The sequence below is a fragment of the Rousettus aegyptiacus genome, unplaced genomic scaffold (genome assembly GCF_014176215.1).
Source record: "Rousettus aegyptiacus isolate mRouAeg1 unplaced genomic scaffold, mRouAeg1.p scaffold_m13_p_2, whole genome shotgun sequence".
NCBI lineage: Eukaryota > Metazoa > Chordata > Mammalia > Chiroptera > Pteropodidae > Rousettus > Rousettus aegyptiacus.
Genome location: NW_023416295.1, coordinates 142,839,233 through 142,864,531, shown reverse-complemented (window position 1 = coordinate 142,864,531; position 25,299 = coordinate 142,839,233). Strand labels below are relative to the sequence as shown.

Below are 25,299 nucleotides of genomic sequence, written 5' to 3'. Positions count from 1 at the left end.
AAAAGTGACTAAACATAGTGCTAATATCTGAAAGATTCATATACAATATAATTCTAATGTAGCCCCAACAACAAAAAGCTCAGAGTAGGTCTATAAATTAAGTGGTATAAGAATATGGTAGAAAAGAGTAATTAAATTTGAACAGGGACGAAAGGAAACTTGCACATATATTTTTACATGACTATCATAAGTCTTTTGGTCTATTATTTTAGGACTTTACTCATACATTTAGCATATGTTTACTGGTTACCCATTTTGTGCCAGGCCATATGCTACAGACAGGGGTTAAATCATTTTAACAAAAGTTTCCAAGTCGTGTGTGTATATAGGCACTTTATAAAGTACATCAACTTAGGACAATACAGGCAAAGGATTTCTTATTTTGATGAGTTACATTGAGTATTAGATCGTTTGGCCTGCAACTGTGTAAGAGTATAACTTTTGGTAAAAGCCTGATTTAATCCATTCCCCACTCCAAAGCAGTATTTCCCATTGTAGTTTCATATGGGATATAGTTTTGCCATCATTTTTTAAAAACCAAAATAACTCTGACCCAGAGCATTATGGTCATGAACTTTTTCTTCTTTATCCAAAACTTTTTCTTATAGTACATATGCTTAGTTATGGTATGAAGAATGTAGGCTTTAGAGTCAAGTAGACTTGGTATAGAATTATGGCTCTAACACTTGGGGTGAGATATTAGCCTCTTTAGGCCTCAGATTCCTGACCTATAACACAGATACTTCACAATATTTTTAAAGTGAAATGAGATGATGCATGTAGAGTGCTTAATTACATAACACTCAGTAAATTCAAGCTGCCATGCTGATGATGGCGGCCCGTGTCAGATGATTGCCAAGAAATGTTTATTCAAGTAGAAACTTTACTACTTATTATTCTGTCTTTTCAGATGTCAAATAAGGAGTTGATGCCACTAAGTCCTTCTGAAATAGGGGAGCTAGAAGCTACAATGCAAAACCATAGCACTGCTGATCCCCCCAGTCATGAACCACTCCTAGGTAAGTTTTCTTTGGCAACTGCCTGCCATTTGGGTTTCCAGAAACTCCTTAATCACTCTGTTTTCAGGAATAAGAGATTTTAGAGACGCAAACAAATTGAAAACTAAGATTTTTCCCATTCGAAAGCCTAAATACAATCATCATACTTTTGATTTTAAAATGTATGTTACTTATATCAAATGAGTCAGTTATGAGTATTGTTCATACATACAATTTAAATAAAACTAAGGTATTTCTGACTGGGAAGAAGTGTCCATCAGGGAGTCAACAATTTTTAAAGGATATCAATCATAAGAAGCTTAAGATATAAGTATTCATTTTAACTATATTTATGCAAAGTCTAGATCAAGTAAATTGAAATGACAGTTTTATACCCCCGATAATTGACATTGACCTACTGAAAATTTATGTTAAAATCAAAGGACTTGAAGAAATTCAGATCATCTCAAATTTTATTGTACTTTGAAAGATATCTAGAAAACTTTGGCTAATCTATAGCTATGTTTAACCCTTAATATCGAGAACCTCTTCCTTATCTCTAACTTAAACCTTATTTCCTTAGTCCCTCCTTAGATCCTTTTTCAATTAAAAATCTGGTTACTCCCCTTGTTTTAGAAGGTGGTGCTTTTGTCTCAGCCTTCTCATTTTTGGGTTAAACAAATACCTATTTTCACAAGGCGGATTAAAGTTAAATTTCTCTTTCCAAGACACACACACACACATGTGCCTCTAGCTTCCAACTTTCTGGGAGTCTGTCTCTTTTCAAGCTGTTATTTTCTATTAGAAAACTCCTAGATTAGCTCACTTAGGTGTATTGAGTGTGGTAAGTACAATTTATCTGACAGCAGATTGTTACAAAAATAGGTTACCCACTTAAAAAAAATTTATTAGGCTTCTGCAACTTAGGACAGTTTGTCCTCAAATACATTGTATGGTATTCTAGTCTTACTTTGCCTTTTTGATGATAATCATTTTTTTAACCTCCAAGTGTACTTACATAGGCCTGTATTTTAACTCTGTAGGTGATGGTGCCCAGTTGGATTTCGATGCCCTGTGTGACAATAATGACACAGCCATAGCTGCCTTCATGAATTATTTAGAAGCAGAGGGGGGCTTGGGAGACCCTGGGGACTTCAGTGACATCCATTGGACACGCTAGCATTTGCTTTTTAACTCCAAAAATGAGAAACGTTTTTGCATTTTATTTACAAAGAACTGTATATTCTACAGTCCTGTATTGATACTGTTTTTATCTTTCATTCCTATTAATAGTCTACCAATTTTTATAGATTGGTACCTTACTTTCATAAAGGTATGGGGAAATGTAATGTTTTCCTTCAAGCAGAGCTGCTCAGAGTTCCCCGTAGACCCCTTTGCTTAGCGAACTGGCTTTAAACCTACTAGTTGCTATTTTTTGCTAAAATATTTCTAATCAAGAATATCACATCTTATTTGGTTTGGTTTTTATTTTTTGATTCAGTTTTTTGAGTTTGGGAAGTTTAATATATTGGCATTTTCCTTGTGTCTAAGATTTATTTATAATTATAATAGTAGATTTTTATAATTTGGAACATTTCCATTCCTTGTATATTTCCTTAAATGAGGATAGGGCTTACATACTTTTTAAGAAAATGGTGATTACTTGAATATTTAAAGGGACAATGCAATTTATAGTAATGATCACAATGAATACTGTATCAGTTATTTTAGACTTGGGCAAGCACAAAGCTAGGATATTTATGCTCGGTTGAGCACTTTGAGATGGATTTAAATGATAACGATATTTTAAAATTTAAAACTCGGAAAAAGTTGAGAGTTTTAACTTTGCTTACAGAAAAGGAAAGATTTTGGGCTCTAGATCTTGGTAATTATCCTTTGCAGATATAAGATTTACTATTAATCTAACCACTCAAGGTTTTCATTACAGAACGAATAGGTTTTTGATGATGAAAAGGTATGTAGTAACTGATTAGTCTTAAAGGAAGAAACTGGCCCAGGCAGATTGTCTTGTGTAAAGTCACAATTAAATTCATGTATTTTTTAAACATTTGATGTGTATAATCCAATTCTACACATTTGGAAAAGTAGTGATAGGCTAGGAAACTAGTAGGGAAACCCTGAGGCTCAGATGTGGGGTTCAGATCTAGTTCTCTTTCTCTAGATAGTTCTATACCTTACCAGCAGATTTCCCTCAGAGGCACTCACCAAAACAAAGCATTGTTTTGATCTCGCCTGTTTCTTTAGGCTGTAATAGATTGAACTTTTGACAGATGCATTAAATGGCAGACATACCAACAGGCAATAACCAAAAGCAGATGTTCCATTCAAGTGTGATATTGGCAGTGCCTCTGTGGACAAGAATATATTAGCACATTATCCTCTTAAGTCAACACAATGTTCCAGCAATGTCAGAGGGTCGGCACCACTCTTGGTTCTGATAGTTTAGGACTTGAGACACCCAGGTATAGAATAAGACAAAGAAACTCTGCAAGATGGGGGAGACTGGTTTACAGTAGCCTAAGCATGATAGTTAGGTTTGAGGAAGCATGAACGATCATATCTGTTTTCTAAGTCAGGCAGAGGGGCCTGCCTACAAACATAACACTTTAGGGGTCTGAACCATTGCAGGTTAAACTTGGCCTTCAGAATTGGCCTAAGCCAGAGATAGCAGGATAGGTCATTGTAGCTAGATGGCCTCAAAAGCAGATGGGGCAAACCTTCATGATGCAAGGATCTGAGAGGCAGAGTTTCTAGTAGCAAGCCACTGCTGTCTTACACAGTAGCAATTTTTTCTCTTTGCAAGAGGAGTCGTTCCATAGACTAGTTGGCAGATAACCAACTGAATACTCTGATCCTTTAAAAATTCACTCCAGTATTTTTATGTAGATCTTGCCCTGGACCCAAATCCAGTCCACACATTATATGATACTGTAGCTCTCCCAAGTTTAGGGTTTTCTTCAAAATGCATTCTATTTGCATTTGACTGCTATTAGGAGTGGCAGATATTTTTATGGTTTTTACTGGATATTTTCCCTCCTACCAATTAGTTTCTTGCATTTTGGTGAAAAATCTCTGTACACTGAATGAAAGCATCAAAAAAAAGTACTCTAGTTTTTTTTTTCTTTTTTTTTTTTAACAAAGAATTACTTACAGTAATGCAGTGAGGTGGGAGGAGTGCCTAGAATCAGAAGAACCCACTCAGCCTAAATTTAGCTGTGTGACTGCAAGCAAGCCATTTAAACTCTTTGTACCTCAGTTTTCTCGTTTGTAACAAAGAGATTTGGTCTCTGAGTTTACTTCCAGTTCTGATAGTCTGTGATTCTGATCCACAGAACTTGAGTGTTAGGGTCAGACTCTAGAGCTGTATTGTTTAGTGTGATAGCCAGTAGCCAGCCATGTGGGGCTGTTGAGCACTTGAAATGTAGCTAATACAAATAGAAATGGGCTGTAAATAGAAATTGCATATCAGATTTCAAATACTTAGTATAAAAAAGAATATAAAATATACTAATTTTATATTGATTACATGTTTAGATAATATTTAAGATATATGGAATTAAAGTATTAATTTTTTAAGGTTTACTTTTCTAATGTGGCTACTAGAAAATTTAAAATTACACATGGGGCACTTATATTTCTGTTAGACAGCTCTGTTCTAGAATATTTTATTAAGTGAATATTATTGAAGTAGACCAAAGGTTATGCTATGAGTATGCCATTTACCTCTAAATGCTGTGTTTTAAAAAAACAATTGTGCATTGATCCTTGATTTAGTACAACCAAATAACTGAACCTCTGTAAAAGTTTTAAACTTTTGAAACTAGTAAACTTGAAAATGTGATCAGATGTTTTATTACAGGATGATAGCCTGAAATCAAATAAAACTTGAGGTATATGTTGACAACCTATGGTAGCCACTAAACTTGAAATCCATTGAAAAACAAAAGACAAACAGGAAAATACAGAATAGAGACTATTGGTAAATAAATGGGATTAAAGGACTTAATTACAGTGTCACCTTTGGGGAAAGGCTGTTTTTGAGTCAGATTCTTTGAAGAATCTCTGTAGAGTCTGGGCCACAAGTAAATGAAATAGCCACTATCTAGTTGTCAGACCATATTCAGTGTCAGATCCCACTCTAAAGTATCTGCCACTCAGGTGGGTCATTGTGGGCTCTGGAATTGGGGATTCAGATTTGCCAAGTGTAGTGTTAAGAGCAGAGCAGGGCTGACACCTAGAAGAATCAGAAGCCATAAAAAAACAAAAACAAAAAACAAAACAAAACCCTGCTAAGTGGCCACTAGGTGTCACTTTTTCATTTCTACGGTTCTTTGTTCTCAGGTTAATTTTTTCAAGTTCCATGGAACCTAGAAGAGGCATTTATTATTATTATTTTTTTATTATGTCTGCCTTTCTGGTATAGATTGTGATATGAGAAATGCTTTTTGAGAGAAAGTTCTTCCCACATAATATAAAAGCTTCGGTTTAGGGAGCTTTCCAGATGTGGCTCCAGTAAAAAAGCTGACCTTAGAAAGAAAACCCATCCAAAAGAATATGCTCTCTGACTCCGCTGAGAGTGTACGGTGTGCATGTCACTGCTCATACAGTCTTGAGTTTAGCCTTGTCTTTTATACAATTTTTAGCTTTTTCCGGTTCACTTGCGCTTGTCTGTATTTTGGTATTTTTAAATTTTGTGATAAATAATGAAAAGAGTGAAATTAAACTATATTTTATAATAATGACCAGTTTGGAGTTTTTTATTTAATATATTAAAATGTCTTCAAGAAGTATTTCCTTTCACCGCTTTCTGAAGTTGAAACAGACTAGGTAGAAGGTGAGTGTTCTCAAATCCCTGGGCATACAGGTATACTGAACTACGTCACTATATACATTTTTGGGTGTGTTCATCACGGTATGCTAACTGCGGTAGCAACTAAAAGCTCAGTGGCTTAACCCAGGAAAGGTTCCTTTCTGCTCATGTCACAGTCCAGTATAATCGATGCTGTCTGTCTCTCTATCGCCTCCTTCCTCCCTGCTTCTTCATTTTTCCATCTCTCAGTTTTGCTTTCCCCTAAGCTAGTTTTATCCTCTGGTGGACCATAATGACACGCAGAAGCTCCCAGCACGTTATTATTCTTATATGTGGCAATCTAAGTAAAAACAGAGCTTCTTTAATTCACACAAAAATGTCCATTGATTCGGCTTTTAGATTAATTTGGTTCACATGGTCAACAGGCTAGAATCTACAAATTGGCCAGTCTTTGGTCACATCCCCAAACCTAGATTTAAAGGCATTCTCGAGATGTAAGTCATGTCAAAAATAGCCAACTGTCTAACAGGCTAGGCCCAGGGAAGAGGAATGGGGATGTATGCAGAAAGGACCATGGAAAACCTATCATCGATCATAGCTGATGATTTCCTAGGACTAAGGGTTTAGGTATATGAGTCTCTAGTCTTTTCGTTTTGGTTATTTTATTTGGGAGAGTGGTAGAATGGAGCATTAAGTTATATCACACATTTTTAACCTTGGCAAATTTTCTGTGTAATATCCAGCCACTGGTCACTTTGGAGGACTGTCCATTGCTTAAGGTAAGTGGGTTCTGAGAGAGTCAATAAAGAATTGTCTGAAATCCTTGTCTAGCTATGTTTTTCTGGTATTTGATTTACAGTTCCGTAGGCAGTACTAGTTCTTGGCTGACTGTTGGGTGTATTTACCACATTTACCCATGTGCAGGGAGACATCTGTTGCATTTTAACTTGGGGATAAACATATTAAAATAATTTTTGTGATAGAATATATTTTTTAAAAGGCGACACTAAAGTGAGAAGCCTAGATTATGTAAGCTTATGACTTAGTAGAACTCTTAGAAATCTCGTTTAATACTTACTTGAGTGAGCAATAACCCAAAAAGCTTCCCATCTACTAGAATTGACATCTAGACCAATGGCACAAAGTAGCTGACTTTTTAATTATTTAGGAGCCTACAGTGTCCTATTTGATTTAACAGAGATCAGGAAAAGCAGTTATCATGCCTGAAATATTCATTCCAGGTGGTAGTAGGGTGGGGGGATTGGATATGCATTAGATTATATTTAAAATAAAATTCATAATATTCACTATAAAAGGCTATTCTATTTCTTTACAATAACAGTAGCATATTTTTAGTTTTCTAATTATAATAACAACCATACATTCATTGTTGAAAATACAGGAATACAGAAAAGCACTAAGAAGAAAAAAAAATCACCTATAATTTCACCACTTAGTGAAAAATCATAATTAACATGGATATTTCTTTATCTTTTTCTAGGCCTTTATGTATGTATGTGTATGTATATATATGTGCGTATATATATGTGTATGTATATATATATGTATACGTATATACGTATATATTATATATACATGTATATTGTTTTTAGGCAAGGCAACTCTTAGTTGACTTCACAGATTGCAAGGACATTGTCAGCTTACCATCCCTTTTTATTTTTTATGCCTACAGCACCTGGTCTTCTTAGGCGGTCTCTCATCCAAGTATTAACCAGGCCTGACCCCGCTTAGCTTCCGAGATCAGACGAGATTGGGCTTGTTCAGGGTGGCATGGCCATAGACAAAAAAAAATTTTTTTCTCCTCTTTAATTCTCCCCTCCCCACTTCCACCCCTGACCTTTGGATGTTGCCATTTCCCCTTAAGAACTGGATCTCTGAAGGCGGGGCATCTCCTCCCACACGCTCGCTTGGGGAGTTCATCCCTTCATCCCAGGGTCTGGGGGACCTAGGAGGCCTGGCACACCCAGGGATATGGTCCGTGGCTTCACCTGGGGCACAAACCCAGGACCTTCTTCGTGTAAAGCAAAAGTGCTAACCACTACACTATGGAGTCACCCCCAACAAAATATTTTAAAATCTTTTTTGTAGCCAATTATTTTGTAGTTATAGTTCTAAATATGCTTCTATTGCCACTTCCTGATTTACTCAGAATGGGTATGGAACAAGAAGCCAACGGTTTATTTAAATATTCCCCTTTTATGGAACATTTAGGGTGTTTGGAAAGTTTAATTATTGTGCGTAATATGTCAGTTAACATATGTCTGCACAAATATTTGGCTATTTTGTTTAGGATGAATTTCTCGAAGTGTAGTTACAGATCAAAATTGCTCAATTGTCATACAGAAAGTTTATATACAATGCTCTTTCCAGAGTTAATTTTTCTGGAGTTAAATATGTGTTTTATTCTTAATTTTGTTTTATGCACAGAAAGAAGCCCCTCCCCAAGATCAAATAAATATACACCTTTTTTTTTTCTAGGTGTCATGTGGTTTCATAGTTTTACACCAAAGGTTTTGATTTAGACAGTTTATTTTAGTCTATAATGATATTTCTTTCCAAAATATTAACCACTTGCTCTATAGCCATTCAGTGACTCCTTCTTTTTCACTGATTTGAAATGTTACATTTACCAGTTATTAAGTTCTTATGTTATTCTGGGATCTGTTTGGAAAGGAGGTGGTAGTGGCGGTGGGTAGGGAGGGACATCTAATCTATTGAATTCATCTGGCTATCCTTTTACAAGCACCAACTGTTTAATTAAATGTAGTAGAGTTTGATGCTGACCTTTCTCTTATGTATAGTGTATCACCTTTTTTCTGAAAGTTTCAGAGTATGCCGCCCCAAAATAAGCTACTTTGGCATGTTATTTTGAGCTTAAGGCGCTTGAGAAACAGAAGATGCAGGATAGTTCTCTGTAAAAGCAGGACATGAAATTCCCCCTGAGAAAGATGCCCTCCCTGCACCAGGAAGAGAAGAACATCCTTACTACCAGAGACTGGGATGCTGAAATGGACCTGTACAGACCTGCTGAAATAATCCCGATCTTCCATGTATTTCCTAGTCACTGTCCTACAATTTTTACTGACCCTAGCCCAAGCCTTTTTGTCTTGCCACATAACCACAATTTGTCTTTCTTTGAGCAAAAAGGTATATACATGTTGGGTCCTAATGGCTTCTTCAGGTCTTCATTTTCCTTCTGAAGACTCCCATGTACACAAACACAAAAATGAGTTTGTATACTTTTCAACTATAAATTTGTCTTATGTCAGCTTAATTCTTCTTAGGCCAGTTACAAGACCTAAGAAGGTAGGAGGAAATTCCCTCCTGCACACATACTTTTTCCTAATTCTCTGAAAAGTTTTAAAAATATAAAATATATTTCTACGTATTTATAAATTTATGAAAACTGGCTTTTTCTGATTTAACACTTCTTTAACTTTTTAATTTCACACTACAAATAGATCACTTACATCAATTAATTATACTTATGTTACAGCTAAGTTGGGAATGGTACTAATGTGTTTAGTGTTCTATGCTTTTGTTATATATAGAATACATTTATTCTTGGAACAATCTGTCCAATCCTGCAATCTACATTCTCTTGAGTTGTTGCAATTGTGAGGGAATATGAATAAAATCTAAATTTCATTAAATTCTTACTATGGCGGGCACAGTTTCTGAGCATGTATTAATTTAAGCCTCCTAACAGTAAAGATAAATGCTAGTCTTAATTCATTTCTACGTGAGAAAACTGAGGCTCAGAGAGTTAAATAAATTGGTAGTGTTACCTGGCTCATAATGTATGGAATTAGAATCAAGACCAGAGCAACCTGGATTGGTGCCCTTAACCTTGCATTTTGGTAAACCCTTTGATTTATTCTCGAGTTCTTTCTACCTTTCCTTAACCCCTTTCAATGTAATGCGAAAATTTTATTTTTCAAATTGTAAAACATACATAACAAAATTTGCTATTTAACCATTTTTAAGTGTATAGTTCAGTAAGGTTAACTATATTAACATTGTTGTGTAATAGAGCTCTAGAATTTTTTCATCTTGCAAGACTGAAACTATGCCCATTGAACTAGAACAAATAATGCTAAAATTTATATGGAATCACAAAGGACCACAAAATAGAGCAATCTTGAGAAAGAATAAAGTTGGGTGTATGACATTCCCTAATTTCAAACTATGCTATGAAGCTCTAATAAAACATTATGGTACTGGCGCAAAAACAGACACACAGATCAATGGAACAGAATAGAGAGCCCAGAAATAAACCTTTGCTTATATGGTCAACTAATCTATGACAAAAGAAGAAAGAATATACAATGGAGAAACAAATCTTCAACAAGGGTGTTGGGAAAATTGGAGAGATACATGCAAAAAAATGAAACCAATCTCTTAAACCATATACAAAAATGAACTCAAAATGGATTAAAACTTGAATGTAGGCTGAAACCATGAAACTTCTAAAAATCATAGGTTGTAAACTGTTTGACATCAGTCTGAGTAATATCTTTTTGGATATATCCCTTCAAGCAAGGGAAACAGAAGCAAAACATATAATAAATGGGACTTCATCAAACTAAAAAGCTACACAGTGAAAGAACCCATCAAGCAAAAAAAGACAACCTACTGATTGGGAGGATATATTTGCGAATGATATATCAGATAAGGGGTTGATATTTAAAATATATAAAGAACTCATATGACTCAATGACAAAAAATAATAATCCAATAAAATAATGGGCAGAGGATATGAAAAGACATTTTTCCAAAGACATAGAGATGGCTGACAGATATATGAAAAAATGTTCAACATCAGGGAAATGGAAATACAAATCAAAACCACAATGAGATACCACCTCATACTAGTCAGAATGGCTATTATCAAAAAGCCAACAAATAACATGTCTTGGCAAGGATGTGGAGAAAAGGAAACCCTCATACATTATTGGTGAAACTGTAAATTAGTGCAGCCGCTATGGAAAGAGTATAAAGAGTCCTCAAAATATTAAAAATAGATCTACCATATGACCCAGTGATTCCACTCTTGGGTATTTATCTGAAGAAAAGGAAAACACTAATTTTAAATGATATATGCTTCCTTATGTTTATTACAGCATAATTCGCAATAGCCAAGACATGGAAGCAACCTAGGCATTCACTGATAAATGAATGGATATAGAATATGTGTGTGTGTGCGCGCTCACACGCAATGGAATATTATGCAGCAATAAAACAAATGCACTCTTGCCATTTGAGACAACAAAGATGGACCTAGACGATATTATGCCAAGTGAAATAACTGAAAGATAGATACTAGTTTTATATGTATGTGCAATCTAAAAAAAAAGACAAATGAACAAAACAAAACAAATGAACAAAACAAAACCAAACTCAGAAACAGAGACCAGAGGGATGTTGCCGGAGAAGAATGGGGGATGGGTAAAAAAGGTAAGAAGATTATGGTCAAAAATACTGTAATACATGTGCATGGTGACAGATGATTACTAGAATTAGTGGGGTCATCACATTGTAAGGGGCCAGAGATTCATAATGATTACAAGCATATTAAACTCACTGAGAAGTCCTTCCAGAAATTATTTAACTGATTAATCCATCATTCCCTAAATTAATTTGACCATAGAAGCCTAGTCATATTGTTTCTATTAAAATACTATGAAATTAGATTTTTACAAAATAGGTATTTGAAATATTGAAGCAGGCCTCTGATATTTTCCATAAAAATACAGGATCATTTATTACATTGCTTTCAGTTCTCTGAAAAATGTTATTTAACTTTTACAATTTATCTTGTGGCATTTGGTCTCTACGAATTGTTTAAATTTTTAATGGTTAAAAAACAAGAATATTTAAAATAATATCACCACATCTTCACACTAGGAATGAAAATTTCAAGAGCATGAGGCAAAAGGAAATTCTAAAACACTATCCTATCTTTTGTGATTATTGTAAACCAAAATGATTAAAAAGAACGAATAGATAAAGGAGACGATATCATTTTAATAAGATATTTAACTGGTATCTTATACAAATGAGGAACATGATCACTCGGGCCCACTACCTAAAGCCTGACTCAACTCTAGATTTTTATGTTTTTATGTACAGTTTTGGTGAAAATGTATTAAATTGGTCATTTTTGAGAGATCATAGAAAATAAACCATTAAAAATAATAGTGACAGTTGCTGGGAATATGCAAGGTTGGAAAACATTATAAGGCTTAATGTTTTTCCAAGATATGTGTGTTCTAAGGAATACTGGTTACAAGAACTAAATCTAGCCTTTCTCTAACAGAGTAACATACTATATGGTGCTGGAACATGAAGAGCCATTTTCTTAACTATAGCCTAATAAAGAAACAGAATTCATCAAAATCAGTATCAAAATCCACATTGTGATCCCAGGAAAAGTAACATCAGCATCACTTAGGAGCTTGTCAGAAATGCAAATTCTTGGCCTTACCCTAGGCCTACTGATTCAGAAACTCTGGGGACAGGGCCCAGAAATCTGTATTTTACTAAGTTCTCCAGGTGGTTCTGATAAGATTGGAGAATGATTGCTCTAGGTCTTGTACGCTATTCGTATGGTTGTCTTACCCAAACTTGTTGAGACTTCTCAATCTGTGATCTTGGTAATAATGGAATTTCCCCACATTGGAGGAGCAGAATACAGAGACTACTTTCCAAATATAACATTCAATGAGCAATCAGAAATGACCCTCCCTCTGTAGCAAGATAGAGTACAGAAGTTGTCTATGTATTTTTAGAACACAAAGAAAATTTGCTAGCATATTTAGGAAAACAACTAAAAAAGATCCAGTCTCTTGTCACTAGCTTTAGATAACTGGTCTATAAATAACAAATAAAAGAAAAAAAATAACAGGATAAGAGTATAGCTATGAAGTTGACTAATATTTGTGGCAGTTTAAGGAGAAAATAATGTAGGCATTCCCCGGCTCTGAAAACAATCCAAACATATAAATAGAAAGAGGACATTTTAAAGCAGCAGAGGCTGCCTCCAAGACAATAAGAGAGTATGTTTGCTCTAGGGATTGAAGGGACATCATCCCACACCATGAGGCAGGTCCAGTGTCTGAGGTAGCCTCTTGGAGGCTGTCTGTATAAAGAGGTGACATCTGGTACTGGGCCATGGAGGGTTGCTTGAAAGCTCCAGTCACAACCACCACTTTCAGAGGGGTTCTTGAAACCTACCTCCTTTTTCATAGACCTTCACATTCACTTTGAAGCAGTGTGAACTGTGCTAAAAACTGGGTTTTCTAGCCAGGCATTTCAAAAAAAAATGCTGGGTTATGTTTCTTCTTGTGAAGATACTTAATTTCTCATATTACAATGATACTCTGGAGCAGAATTTTTCTATCTTGTTACTATTGACATTTAAGGCTGGATAATTCTTGGTTTGGGGAGGCTATCTTGTGCACAATAGGATGCTTAGCACCGTCTTTGGCCGATACCCACTAGATGCCAGTAGCAACCCCAATTGTGACAACCAAAAATGTCTCCAGACATTGTCAAATATCATCTGAGGGGGTGGGGTACAAAAATTCCTTCCCCTTCCCAAGGTGAGATCCATTAGCGATATACTTTTCATTAAAGAGGGTAGACCCAGACTGGTCCTCTGAGGCTGTCATTTCACTTATTCTTTGTCAGTATTGTCAAGTCCCTGACCCCATTGTTGTTTGGCCTCACATAACTCCAGAATATCCCAGCTCTGGATCAGTACAGCTCTCTGACAACCCCACCCCTACACTAGGACTACCAAATATCGCTTCAAAAAAATCACAGTTTTTCGTAAACTCGTGGTCTCACATCAATGAGCCTCAGTGAGGCAACACAAGGTTCTTGTTTCTCTTGGCCCCATTATTTTCCATCACCACCTTAAGTGGAGATCTCTTAACCCTTTGGAAAGGCATTCAATGTTAACAATGGATTGTTTTATATGTTTTATTTTGGTCTTATTAATAATCCTGTAGTTTGAAGAATAGAAAATTTGAGTGTAGGGGTAGGGAGGAAGGTATTATAATTGTAAAGAATGACCAACCAAATGGATCCACCTTTACCATGCCAGAATAAGCCTGGGGTGGGGACACCAGAGAGAAAATGAGCTTCTGGATGCCTAAGGCTGACTCTGTGTGGAATTAAAAGTGACCAGATAGGTAAAATAAAGTTTTGCTCCATCCATTGACTCTGAAATATGTTCCTGGTGAGGTTGTAAGATTGTGCCCTCCTGGAAATGACTGTATTCACATGCCCACTTAGGCATTGCAGGACATGACAACAAGGCTACTCGTATTTCTAAAGCCAGTTGTCTTGACTATTTACATTAACAAGTAATTCAGACTTTTTCCACTTTCTTTAAACTTTTTATGTAACTACTTTTTCCATATTCTCAAAAGATGTAAATCACTTCGCCATGTTCAGCATGAAAATAAAGCAGACTCTTATTTGATGTGGTCAAATCACAAAGGAAAAGTGAGAAAAAAAAAACACCAGTATGAAACAACCAGAAAACATTTAACAAAATGCCAATAGTAAATTTATACCTATCAATAATTAGTTTAAATGATAATAGACTAAATCCTCCAATCAAAAGATGGTGGCTGAATGGATGAAAAAAAAAACAAGACTCAACTATATACTACTTACAAAAGACTCACTTCACTTGTAAGGATACACGCAGACTGAAGGTAAAATAATTGAAATAGATATTCCAGGCAAAAGAAAGCGGGGTAACGAAACTTATACCAGACAAAATAGACTGTAAGCCAAAATCTGTAACAAGAGAAAAAGAAGGTCATTAAATAATGATAAGGGGTCAGTTCATCAAGAATATATGTTAGTAAATATTTCTGCACGCAATATAGGAGTACCTAGATACATTAAGCAAATATTTATAGATTTGAAAGGGGAAACAGACATCGATACAACAATAGTAAGGGACTTCCATGCATCATTTTCAACAATGGATACATCGTCCAGACAGAAAATCAATAAGGAAAGATTTGATATAAGCTACACGTTAGATCCGATGAGCCTGATATTTCCAGAACATTTCACTGAACAGAAGCAGAGTAAATATTAATTACTTCTAAGTGCACATAGAACATTGTCCCAAATGGATCATACGTTAGGCGACAAAACAAATCTTAACAAATTCTAAAATATTCAGATGATTTCTAACAACTTCTTTGACCATCAAGGTATAAAACTAGAATCAATTATGAGAAGAAAACTAAAAAATTTACAAATTTGTGCAGATTAGGCAACATGCTCATGAACAATCAATAGGTCAAAGAAGAAATCAAAAGAGAAACCAAAAAATATCTTTAGAAGAATGAAAATGGAAACAATATACCAAAGCTTATGGAATACAGCAGTTTTAATTTATAAATATCTACATGAAAAAGAAAAATCTTAAATAGTCAAATTTCACACCTCAAGGAACTAGAAAAATAATTTCTTGCTGGAGAGAAATGTATATTTCAATGCTGTTGGGTAGAATGTTCTGTAAATATATCTGTTAGATTCACTTCATCTAACATGTCCTTAAATCCATAGCTAACAGAAAAAAGAAGATAAAAATGAGAGTGGAAATAAAAGAGACTAAAAAGGTAATAGAAAAGAGCAATGAAACCAAGAGCTGTTTTTCAAAAGATAAAATAGACAAACCTTTAGCTAGATTACCCAAGAAAAAAAGAGGACTCAAAGTCAGAAATAAAAAAGGAATAGGGTAAAAGGGGTCAAATATGCAGTAACAAAAAGAAATCTAACTGTGGGAAGTGAACACGCAATGCAATACCCACACACACACACACACACACACACACACACACACGTATTTGTGTGTGTGTGTGTGTGTGTGTATGCCTTACTATTAAATTGTACACCTGAAACTTACTGGATTTCATTAACCAATGTCACCACAATCCAAAATTAATAATTATTTAAAACAGAAACACACATACCACAAAAGATTATGAGATTACTATGAATAATTATATGTGAACAAATTGGATAGCATAGAAGAAATGGATAAATTCCTAGAAACATAAATCTACCAAGACTTAATTATGAAGAAATATAAAATCTGAATAGACCTATAACTAGTAAGAAGATTGAATCAGTAATCAAAAATCTCCCCCAAAAAGAAAAAGCTCAGGACCAGATGGCTTCACTGGTGAATTCTACCAAATATTTAAAAAAGATTTAATACCTATCCTTCTCGATTTACTCCAAAAAAACTAAAGAAGGAACACTTCGAAATTTATTTAAGAGGCCAGTATTACCCTGATAATGAAGCCAGTTGAGAACACAAGAAAATTAGAAGCCAATTATCTCTGAATGAACAAGGATGGAAAAATACTCAACAGGTTAGCAAACTGAATTTGACAGCACATTAAAAAGACCATACAAAATGATCAAGTCAGATTTATTCCAGGGACACATGCAAACATATGCAAAACATTTATAAAGAAAAATCAACATGATATACCACATTAAGAAAAAATCATAATCAGCTCAATAGATGAACTTTGTCAAATGCCTTTTCTGCAACATCTTTTCATGAAAAATCTCACAAACTATGTACAGAGGGAATGTACTTCAACATAGTGAAGGTCATATACGACAACCCCACAGTTAACATCCTAGTCAGTGAAAAGCTGCAAGCTTTTCTTTTAAGATCAAGAACAAGACAATCATGCTCACACTCAACATTCCTATTCAAAACAGTATTGGAAGTTCTAGCCAGGGCAATTAGGCAAGAAAAAGATTTATAAAAGGCAGAAATAAAATTGTCTGTTTGCTGATGACATTTTCGCATGCACATGTGTGTGTGTGTGTGTGTGTGTGTGAGTATGTGTAGATATCTATATATCTATATATATGTGATGCTGAATTTCTATAAAAATACTAAAAAATGAATTCGGTAGCTTACAGAATAGAAAATAAAGATACAAAAATCAGTGGCATTTCTATACACTAACAATTAACTATTTGAAAAAAATTAAGAAAGTAATCACATTTACCAAAAAAAATAAAAAAGAATAAAATATACAGGAACAAATTTGGGAGATGAAAAACCCATACACTGAAAATTATAAGAATTTGATGAAAGAAATTGAAGACACGAATAAATAGAAAGACATCCTGTGTTCATGGATTAGCAGAATTGATATTGTTAAAATGTCCATACTACCCAAAGTGATCTACAGATTCAGTGCAGTTCTTGTCAAAATCCCAATGGCATTTTTCATGGAAATAGAAGACAATCCTAAAATTTGTATGGAACCGCAGAAGACCCTGAATTGCCACAGCAATCTTGAGAAGAACAAAGCTGGAGACATCACACTTCTTGACTTCAAATGATATTACAAAGTTACAGATATCAAAATAGTATGGTACTAGCATAAAAATGGATGCATAGAAAATAAGTGGAACCAAATGGAAAGCCCAGAAATAAATTCATGAATATATGATCAATTAATTTAGGACTAAGGAGCCAAGAATTCACAATGGAGAAAGAATAGTTAATGGTGTTGGGAAAACTAGACAGCTCTGTGCAAAAGGATGAAACTGAACCCCTGTTTTACATCATACATAATAATCTACTGAAACTGGATTAAAAACTTGAAAGTAAGACATGAAACCACAAAACTCCTTGAAGAAAACACATGCAGAAATCTCCTTGACATCAGTCTTGGCAATGGTTTTTTAGATTTGACACCTAAAGCAAAGGTAACAAAAGCAAAAAAATTACCGAGTGGGATGACATCAAACTAGAAAGCTACTGCACAGCGAAAGGATCTATCAACAAGTTGAAAAGACAATCTATGGAATGGGATAAAATATTTGCAAATATTTAAGAAGTTAAGATCCAAAATATACAAGGAACTTCTATAACACAATAGCAAAACAAAACAAAACAAAACAAAAAACCTCTCAATTTTAAAAATGGGCAAAACATCTGAATGGACATTTTCCCAAAGGAGACATATGAGTGGCCAACAGGTCCATTAAAGGGTACACAATATCACTAATCATCAGGGAAATGCAAATCAAAATCACGATAAGTTATTGGTTCATATGTGTTAGGGCAGCTATCATCAAAAAGACAAGGATAAGAAGTGTTGATAAAGATGTGGAGAAAAGGGAACCCATGTATGCCATTAGTGGTAACATAAATTAGTACAGCCAATATGGAAAATGGTATGGAGGTTCCTTAAAAATATTAAAAATAGAGCCAGCATGTGATCGAGTGATTTCACTTCCAAGTAAATATCAAAGGAAATGAAATTAGTAGCTCGAAGAAACATCTGCACCCCCACATTTATTACGACATTATTCACAGTAGCCAAAATATGGAAAAAACCTCAATGTCCATAGATGAATGGATAGAGAAGATGTGAGATTATGTGTATATATATATATATATATATATATATATATATTATTACATATTATTCAGCTATGAAAAAGGAAATCCAGCCATTTGTAACAACACAAATAAACTTGGAGGACATTATGCTAAATGAAATAAGCCAAACATGAAAAGACAAATACTACATGGTCTCATTTGCATACAAATCTATGAAATGGAGCTCACAATTAGAGAATGGAATGGTCATCACCAGAGGCTGAGGAGTGGGGTAAAAGAGGAGATGTGGGTAAAAGGGTACAAATGTTCAGTTATAAGATGAATAACTTTTGGAGACCTAATATACAGCATGGTGACTTTAGTTAATAATAATGTACTCCCTTAGCAAGTTACAAATATACAGTACACTCGAGTATTCTCATTACACACAAATAAATGGTAACTATGTGGTAATGGATGTTAACTTGATTTTGGTAATCATTTCACAATGTATATGTATACCAAAACATCACATTGTACATCTTAAATATATGCAAGTATTACTTGCCAGTCATATATCAATAAAATTAGAAAGAATTATTGTAAATATACTTTAATAACACATGGAGAAAGAAGTCGTACATAGATACATTGGAATATTACTCAACCATAAAAAACAGGTGCTACAACGTGGATGGACCTAGAGGGTACTATGCTAAGTGAAATAAGTCAGACAGAAAGATAAATACCATATGATTTCACTTACATGTGACATCTAAAAAAAAAACCAATAAAGGAACAAACAAAACAAACTCATAGATTCAGAGAACAAATTGATGGTTGCCAGATGGAAGGGTGTTAGAGGGGGAAAAAGGGGAAGGAATTAAGAAATAGAAATTGTCAGTTATATCAATAGTCACGGGGATGTAAAGTTCAGCATATGGAATATAGTTAATGATATTGTGATAACCATGTATGGTGTCAGATGGGTATGAGACTTATGGGGGGATCACTTTACAATGAGATAAATGTCTAATCACTATGTTGTACACCTGAAACTAAATTGTAGGTCAACTGAAATTGAAAAATAAAGAATTATAAAAAACAGAATCATTAAATAAACAATATATGTACCGTTTAAACATTTTGTTTTAACCTAAATTGTGTACCTCCATTTGTTAATCTTCTGAGTTAAGACCAAAGCATTTTTCAGGGAGTCCATTAATTGGAGTTTTGCAGAAACCTGCCAACAATCTATCATTTGCGGCATTCAATTAACATTTCTTTTGATGAAGGAAAGAGTGCGAAATCATACTAGATTTTCGGTTTGTTTTCTTAATCCAAACTTTTACAATTGCATTGCCCACACGCACTTGGACAGAAAGAAAAAAGTAGCAACTTATGGTTTTAAGGTTTTTCCAAAGATTGGCTTTCATAAAAACAATCATTTGATTTTAAACTCTCATTTCATCACTTTACATTATTCAGTACAATAAGTACAAAAGGCATGAACAGGCCTCACAAGGGAAAGAGGTCATTTGGCTACAGAGTCTATTCACTGTGCTCCTACCACAATTTGATTTCCTTTCACCAAGTCATCCAGGAATGCACAGCCATTCCTTCCCATCAGAATGGAAGGGGACCCTCTATTCTTGTCCAAAGAGCCCTTCACCTGGGCTCTGAGTCCAATCTCCCAATACCTCCAGTACTTCAGTCTATTTCCTTCTCTTGTATTACCAACATCTTCCTCTTTTCTTTCCTGTTGGCATTTAAACCTACTCTATTTATTCTTTTAACAAAAACAGTTATCCATAGGCCCATGTCTTCTTCCAACTACCATCTTCCCCATTCCAGCTGGGTTTTTTCCCCCCTTGTAACCTGCCCACACTTCCTACTTTCACTTCCTCACGTCCAATTTACTGCTTGTCTCATACACCTCCAGCGAAATGCTCATCCAGATCATCAGTGACCTCCTCCTTGTTGTCTCTAGCATTTCTTTCTTTGTAATATCCGTCACTGAAGACCACATCCTCCTTTCTTGAATCTGCCTTCCTTAGCTTCTGTGACAGCTCACTCCTGGTTTCTCAGCTCTCTGACTATTCAAACATTAGAATTCCTTCAAGCTTAGTTCTAGGCTTCTTTCTTTCTACCGGCCTATTTTCTGTGATCTCAGCCACTCCTAGAGCTTCCCTACCATTGAACTGCTTGATTCTCAAATCTATGATTTCATCCCGATCTCTCTTCGTAGCTCTAGAACTATATATGCAACAGGCTAGTGGTTATATATTATAACCTATATGTTCTAGAGAGACCTTAATATCAGCATGTCCAAAATATAATTCATCACTTTGTGTTCCTCTCCAATCATCTCTTTCCCTGTGCCCCTTTTTTGTTGTAGGATACCAGGATTTATGCAGTTTACAAGCCAGAAACCTGTTCGGCATCATTGATTTGGCACACTCCTCACACTATACATTTTATCAATCACATCATTCAGTTAGTAAATATTCATCTATCTTTATCAATTCTTTATAAGTTAGAGTTGTTAGTTTAGCAAATAAAAACACAGGACACCCAGTTAAGTTTTAATTTTAGGCAATCTGTTGATCTTCAGAAATTCAAATTCAAATTTAGCTGTCACCCTATATTTTATCTGGCAACCATATTATAGGTTTTCAATTTTAATTACTTGTACCATTGCCTTAGTTTAGGATACTAAAAAATTAAACAGAAGCCACAATTGCAGAACTGATAACTTGTAACACAAGCTATCTAAGTTCAATTTGTTATAGCTGAAACTCCTTCAGACCTACATGTTCTAAGATAGGTCCACAAAGTATTTTAACAGTAAACTTCACAGGGACCCATGTGTCCCAACATGACTGCTTACTGTTCCAGCAGTATCTTAGTACAGGCTGCCACAACAGTTGTTGGCTTAAATAACAGAAATTTATTTTCTTACCATTTTGGAAGCTGGGAAGTCCAAGACAGAGGTACCAGTATGGTTTGTTTCTGGTGCGAGCTCGCCTCTAGCATGTAGATGGCTTGTAGATGGCTTCCAAAGGCCCCATATCCAAACACCATCACATTTGGGGGGGAGGGATTTGCCATGTGAATTTTGGGGGACACAGTTCAGTCCACAACATAGAGCTTACCTAGATTATAAATTGGACCAGTCCCTGACCAAATGTCACTTACTAACTCACACCCAGAAACCACTCCATGACTAACTAGCCGCTTTATCTCTCCGCTTTGAGAAACTACTGGGACTTTATCAAAATGATGTTCTTCCTTGCTCAAGAAGGTTAATAAAATTTGATGTGGGGCTGCAATAGCAACATCCGCTTTCTGTTTTTAATTGGTAAAGTAGCTTCTCTTCACTCCCTAGGTTTTTCCCCTCAATGTTTGGTTCTCAAATATTAGCTGCATCAAAGTCACCTGGGGGCAAGATCTGGGATTCAGCCTGGAAATTTGCATTTCTAACTAGGTCTCAGTTGATGCTACTGCTGCTGTAATGACCACACTTTGAGAAGCTCTGCTTTAGAGATCCTCTTCAACTGTCTGGGGTGGGGGCCGAGCATTGGTAGTTTTAAAACTCCCCAGGTAATTCTAATATGCAACGGGGTCGAGAACACTGTTGTAATGTATTTTCTACTCTGTAGCCAGTTTGCTTTTTGAAAAGCACACATCTGAAAAAGGAACTTATATCAGCTGAAAACATTTAATGGCATCTCGCTGCCCTCAGGATTATACACAGCTTCTTACCAAATCTTACAGGGCCTGTGTAATGTGCTTCCAGCTTAATTCTTTCGGCCACCTACAGCCCCGTTTCCAGCTCCTTTACCACTTTACGTTCTACAATCCAGGCTTACTGGATCACAGCAGTTTCCTGAAGTTGATCTTGTTCTTCTCCTTGGGTCTTTTCACGTCTTTACAGGGAAAGTTCTCAGGAAGTTCTCACCTCTGCCTGGCTACTCCTTACTTTCCCTTTAGAGCCTTACAGCTAAGAAGTGCATGGGCCAGCTTGTTAGAAGTGCAGAATCTCAGGCCTCACCCCAGAACTATTAAATCAGAATCTATGTTTTAGCAAGATCTCAGAATGATTCATATTTACACTAAAATTTGAGAAACACTGTGTTCAAGCTCCTGTGGACATATTTTCTCTGGGTTGAGGCTTCTGAGCCTCAAAGACTCAGCCAGATGTCTCTTCTCTGCACCCCCGCAGTAATCTTCACTGGCACCTAACACACTGCATCTGTGTGCACCATCTCTCGCTGGCCTTTGAATTCTATGGGGGCAGGACTGTATGCATCCTTGCATTTTTCACTCTAGTTTAATACCTGGCACATAGCAGATATTCAATACACAGTTGATTAAATAAATGTTTTTGGAAGCAAAAAGCATCAGTTTTCCAGTTTAAAGAGATTTGGACTTAAATTCTTGCTTTGCCACTTACTAGGTATAGGACCTTGGACAAGTCATTTACCTCTCAGAACTTGTTACCCACTGGTAAAATGAGAATAACATCAACTACCCTATAAAGTTGTTGTCAGGATTAGTGATATAATAGATATAAACCCAGAGGGCATTGCACAATAAATGTGAATGGTCCTCGCCCTGGGTTCTCTCAAGCAGCCAGACTTTATTGAGTGTAGTAGAATACTACTTATTGGTATAGAAAGCCAGGCCATGCTTGAACTTAATGCCTTTTCCCCCTATTTTCTCCCCACTCTGTAAAAACAAAGCCAAATCAATACAAATGAGAATTAACTTGGAATCAATGTTTTTCTTTGCTTTGTATCAGAATGACTAAACTCAGACATACTGGTCTTCAAAGACCTGTGCAAGGGGTCCCAGCCAGGCTCTAGAACCACGGGGACTCGATTTTTAAAATCCTCTTTCCCTTTTCTATCCCCCAATATCCTAAAAAAATGTGAATAAGGGAACTTTTTGTACTGTGATTCAAGGTAGGCCAGCAAATAAATGATGTTTAAGCAGAATGATCGGCTTAAGATATACTAGTGGGAAGTTAATTTGCCTTGAGAAATGTCTTATAGTCTTTTTGATAATTTGTTCTGAGGCCACTCTAACATCCTCCACCTTCATTCTCCAAACACATGATTCTAATGCTCCCTCACTTTATATGACGTCGAGCTAACAAGGAAAGAAGATGAAATTATAAGATCAGAATCAAAGGCTCTAAAAGACCAAAGGGATTTGAAAGACGAGAAAGAGTAGGTGGGGGCTGGGGGTGAACTTTCTGTCTACTGCAGATTTGACTGTATGTTGGCTATAAGACCATCCAGATCTCAGCCATTCTATGGACCGGAAAACTATTACTTCACTTGAAGCCACGTTCTCCTGAAGTGCTGTGCTAGACTGCTAACCTGAAGACGGTTTTGTTATAGATCATGCTGCCTCCCACTTCTATGATCAGGGAGCAGAGAAGGATGCTAGAGTTACTAAATAAACCACAAATGTCTTAAAGATGTTTCTTTGAACTCCTCTAGCCAAACCAAATGCTTTGCTCTGGTCTTTGCATAAACAACATTTGGATAAAAAAGCATTTTATGCTTTAGTTATCTTTATTTGTGTAAGGTTCAAAGTAATCCATCAAATGCTGCATACTTCTGAAAAAATCATGAATAAAACAAGTCGACAAGATTTCTCAATTACAAAGAACTTCTCTGCAACAAGTAAGTTATTGAAATTGTGAAAAAAAAATACAGGTTAATTTTAATGTGTCATCCTGACTGGCCATGAGGTGACCAGATTAAACATTTTTGGGTGTGTCTATGAAGGTGTTTCTGGATGAGATTAGTATTTAAATTGGTGGACTCGATAAAGTAGAATGCCCTCCCCAACACAAGTGGGCATCATCTAATCCACTGGGAGACCTGAATAGAATAAAAAGTGAAGAAAGGAGAAATTTGCCTCTGTTTTCTGCCTCACTGTTAGAGCTGGGCGTCTCACCTCACTTCTCTTACCCTTGGACTTGGATTTATACTGCTGGCTGCCTGGTCTCAGGCCTTTAGGCTTAGACTGAATTATATCACCGGCTTTCCTGGGTCTTCAGTTTGCAGACTGGATATCATGGGTCTTCTTATCCCAAGATTTTTTATGAGGAATTCGCTCATGCAATTGTGGAGGATGAGAAGACCCAAGATATATACATATATATCTATCTGTTTTTCTGAAGAACCCTGAGTAATACAACAGGAAACTGCTTATTGAGGGTTTGGATTAAAAGATTGACTGCGGGATTAACAAGGTCCCTCTCTCTTCTTTGTCTTCCTGGAAACTTTTTCTGCATAGAGAAAACTGGTTTTAAAATCTATTGTGCTTTTGATTGAGTTAAATATAACACCAGAGGACTAAACAGTATTAGTTCTCATCTGGTCGCCTGAAATGGGGAAAAGTTACAAATCCATTGCATAATCCACTAGTAACACCAACATGTCTCACTCTTGTCCTTGCACGTAATAATTCCATTTCTCTGGCAAGGTATTTCTATTTGTCCTGCAGTACAACCACAGGCTCTTCAAAGCCCAGTCCTCTCCCCTTGGACAGCCAGAAGGGAATGAACCTATTTAGCGTAAATGTCTGGTTATCTGGGTCTCGGATCTCTAGCTAAGCCGCTCCTACAGGATTTTTCAGACCAGAGCAGCTTGGCTCCCTGCTTTGCTGCCTCCCTTTCCTCTCTCACCTCAGTCTCTCCATTTATGCAGTTTGAGCTTTTGGCCCCTACTCCAACCAGACCAGCCTCTTAAGGCAATCTTATCAAATGCAGTGTGGAATGATTCTGTGAACCTAGCACAGGGACACAGTGTTCATCCAGCGCTCACCTCCGTGCCTGTCAAGAGAGAGGCCTGTGGAGGTCATTGTCCCTGGCAGCCTCAGCCTGTCCTGTCCTGAGGGTCACACCTGGTCACCTAATCATAGTCTCTTGAAGGCCGTTTATTGTCTCTCTACTCCTGATTTGGGCCTTCTTGTCCCTTCCATTTGTATGAGACGAGCACCTTATTTCTTCAGTATCGACCCACCTACTCCAC

At 36.1% G+C, this 25,299-nt stretch overlaps 1 protein-coding gene and 1 pseudogene across 4 annotated transcripts in view; one reads left to right on the top strand and one right to left on the bottom strand.

The window, feature by feature from the left end:
- The window catches only part of ARNTL2 (aryl hydrocarbon receptor nuclear translocator like 2), a 63,345-nt gene extending 57,584 nt beyond the window's left edge, over window positions 1-5,761 (top strand). For all 4 annotated transcript variants that reach the window (XM_016119282.2, XM_016119283.2, XM_036236772.1 and 1 more), the window contains 2 exons: window positions 911-1,019; window positions 2,042-5,761. In XM_016119282.2, coding sequence (XP_015974768.2) covers window positions 911-1,019; window positions 2,042-2,178 — 246 coding nt within the window. In that variant the 3' untranslated portion in view covers window positions 2,179-5,761. The remainder of the gene's footprint in view (window positions 1-910; window positions 1,020-2,041) is intronic.
- A 1,752-nt stretch (window positions 5,762-7,513) lies between these two features.
- Window positions 7,514-7,632, bottom strand: LOC118614842 (annotated as a pseudogene).
- Window positions 7,633-25,299: the final 17,667 nt, after the last annotated feature.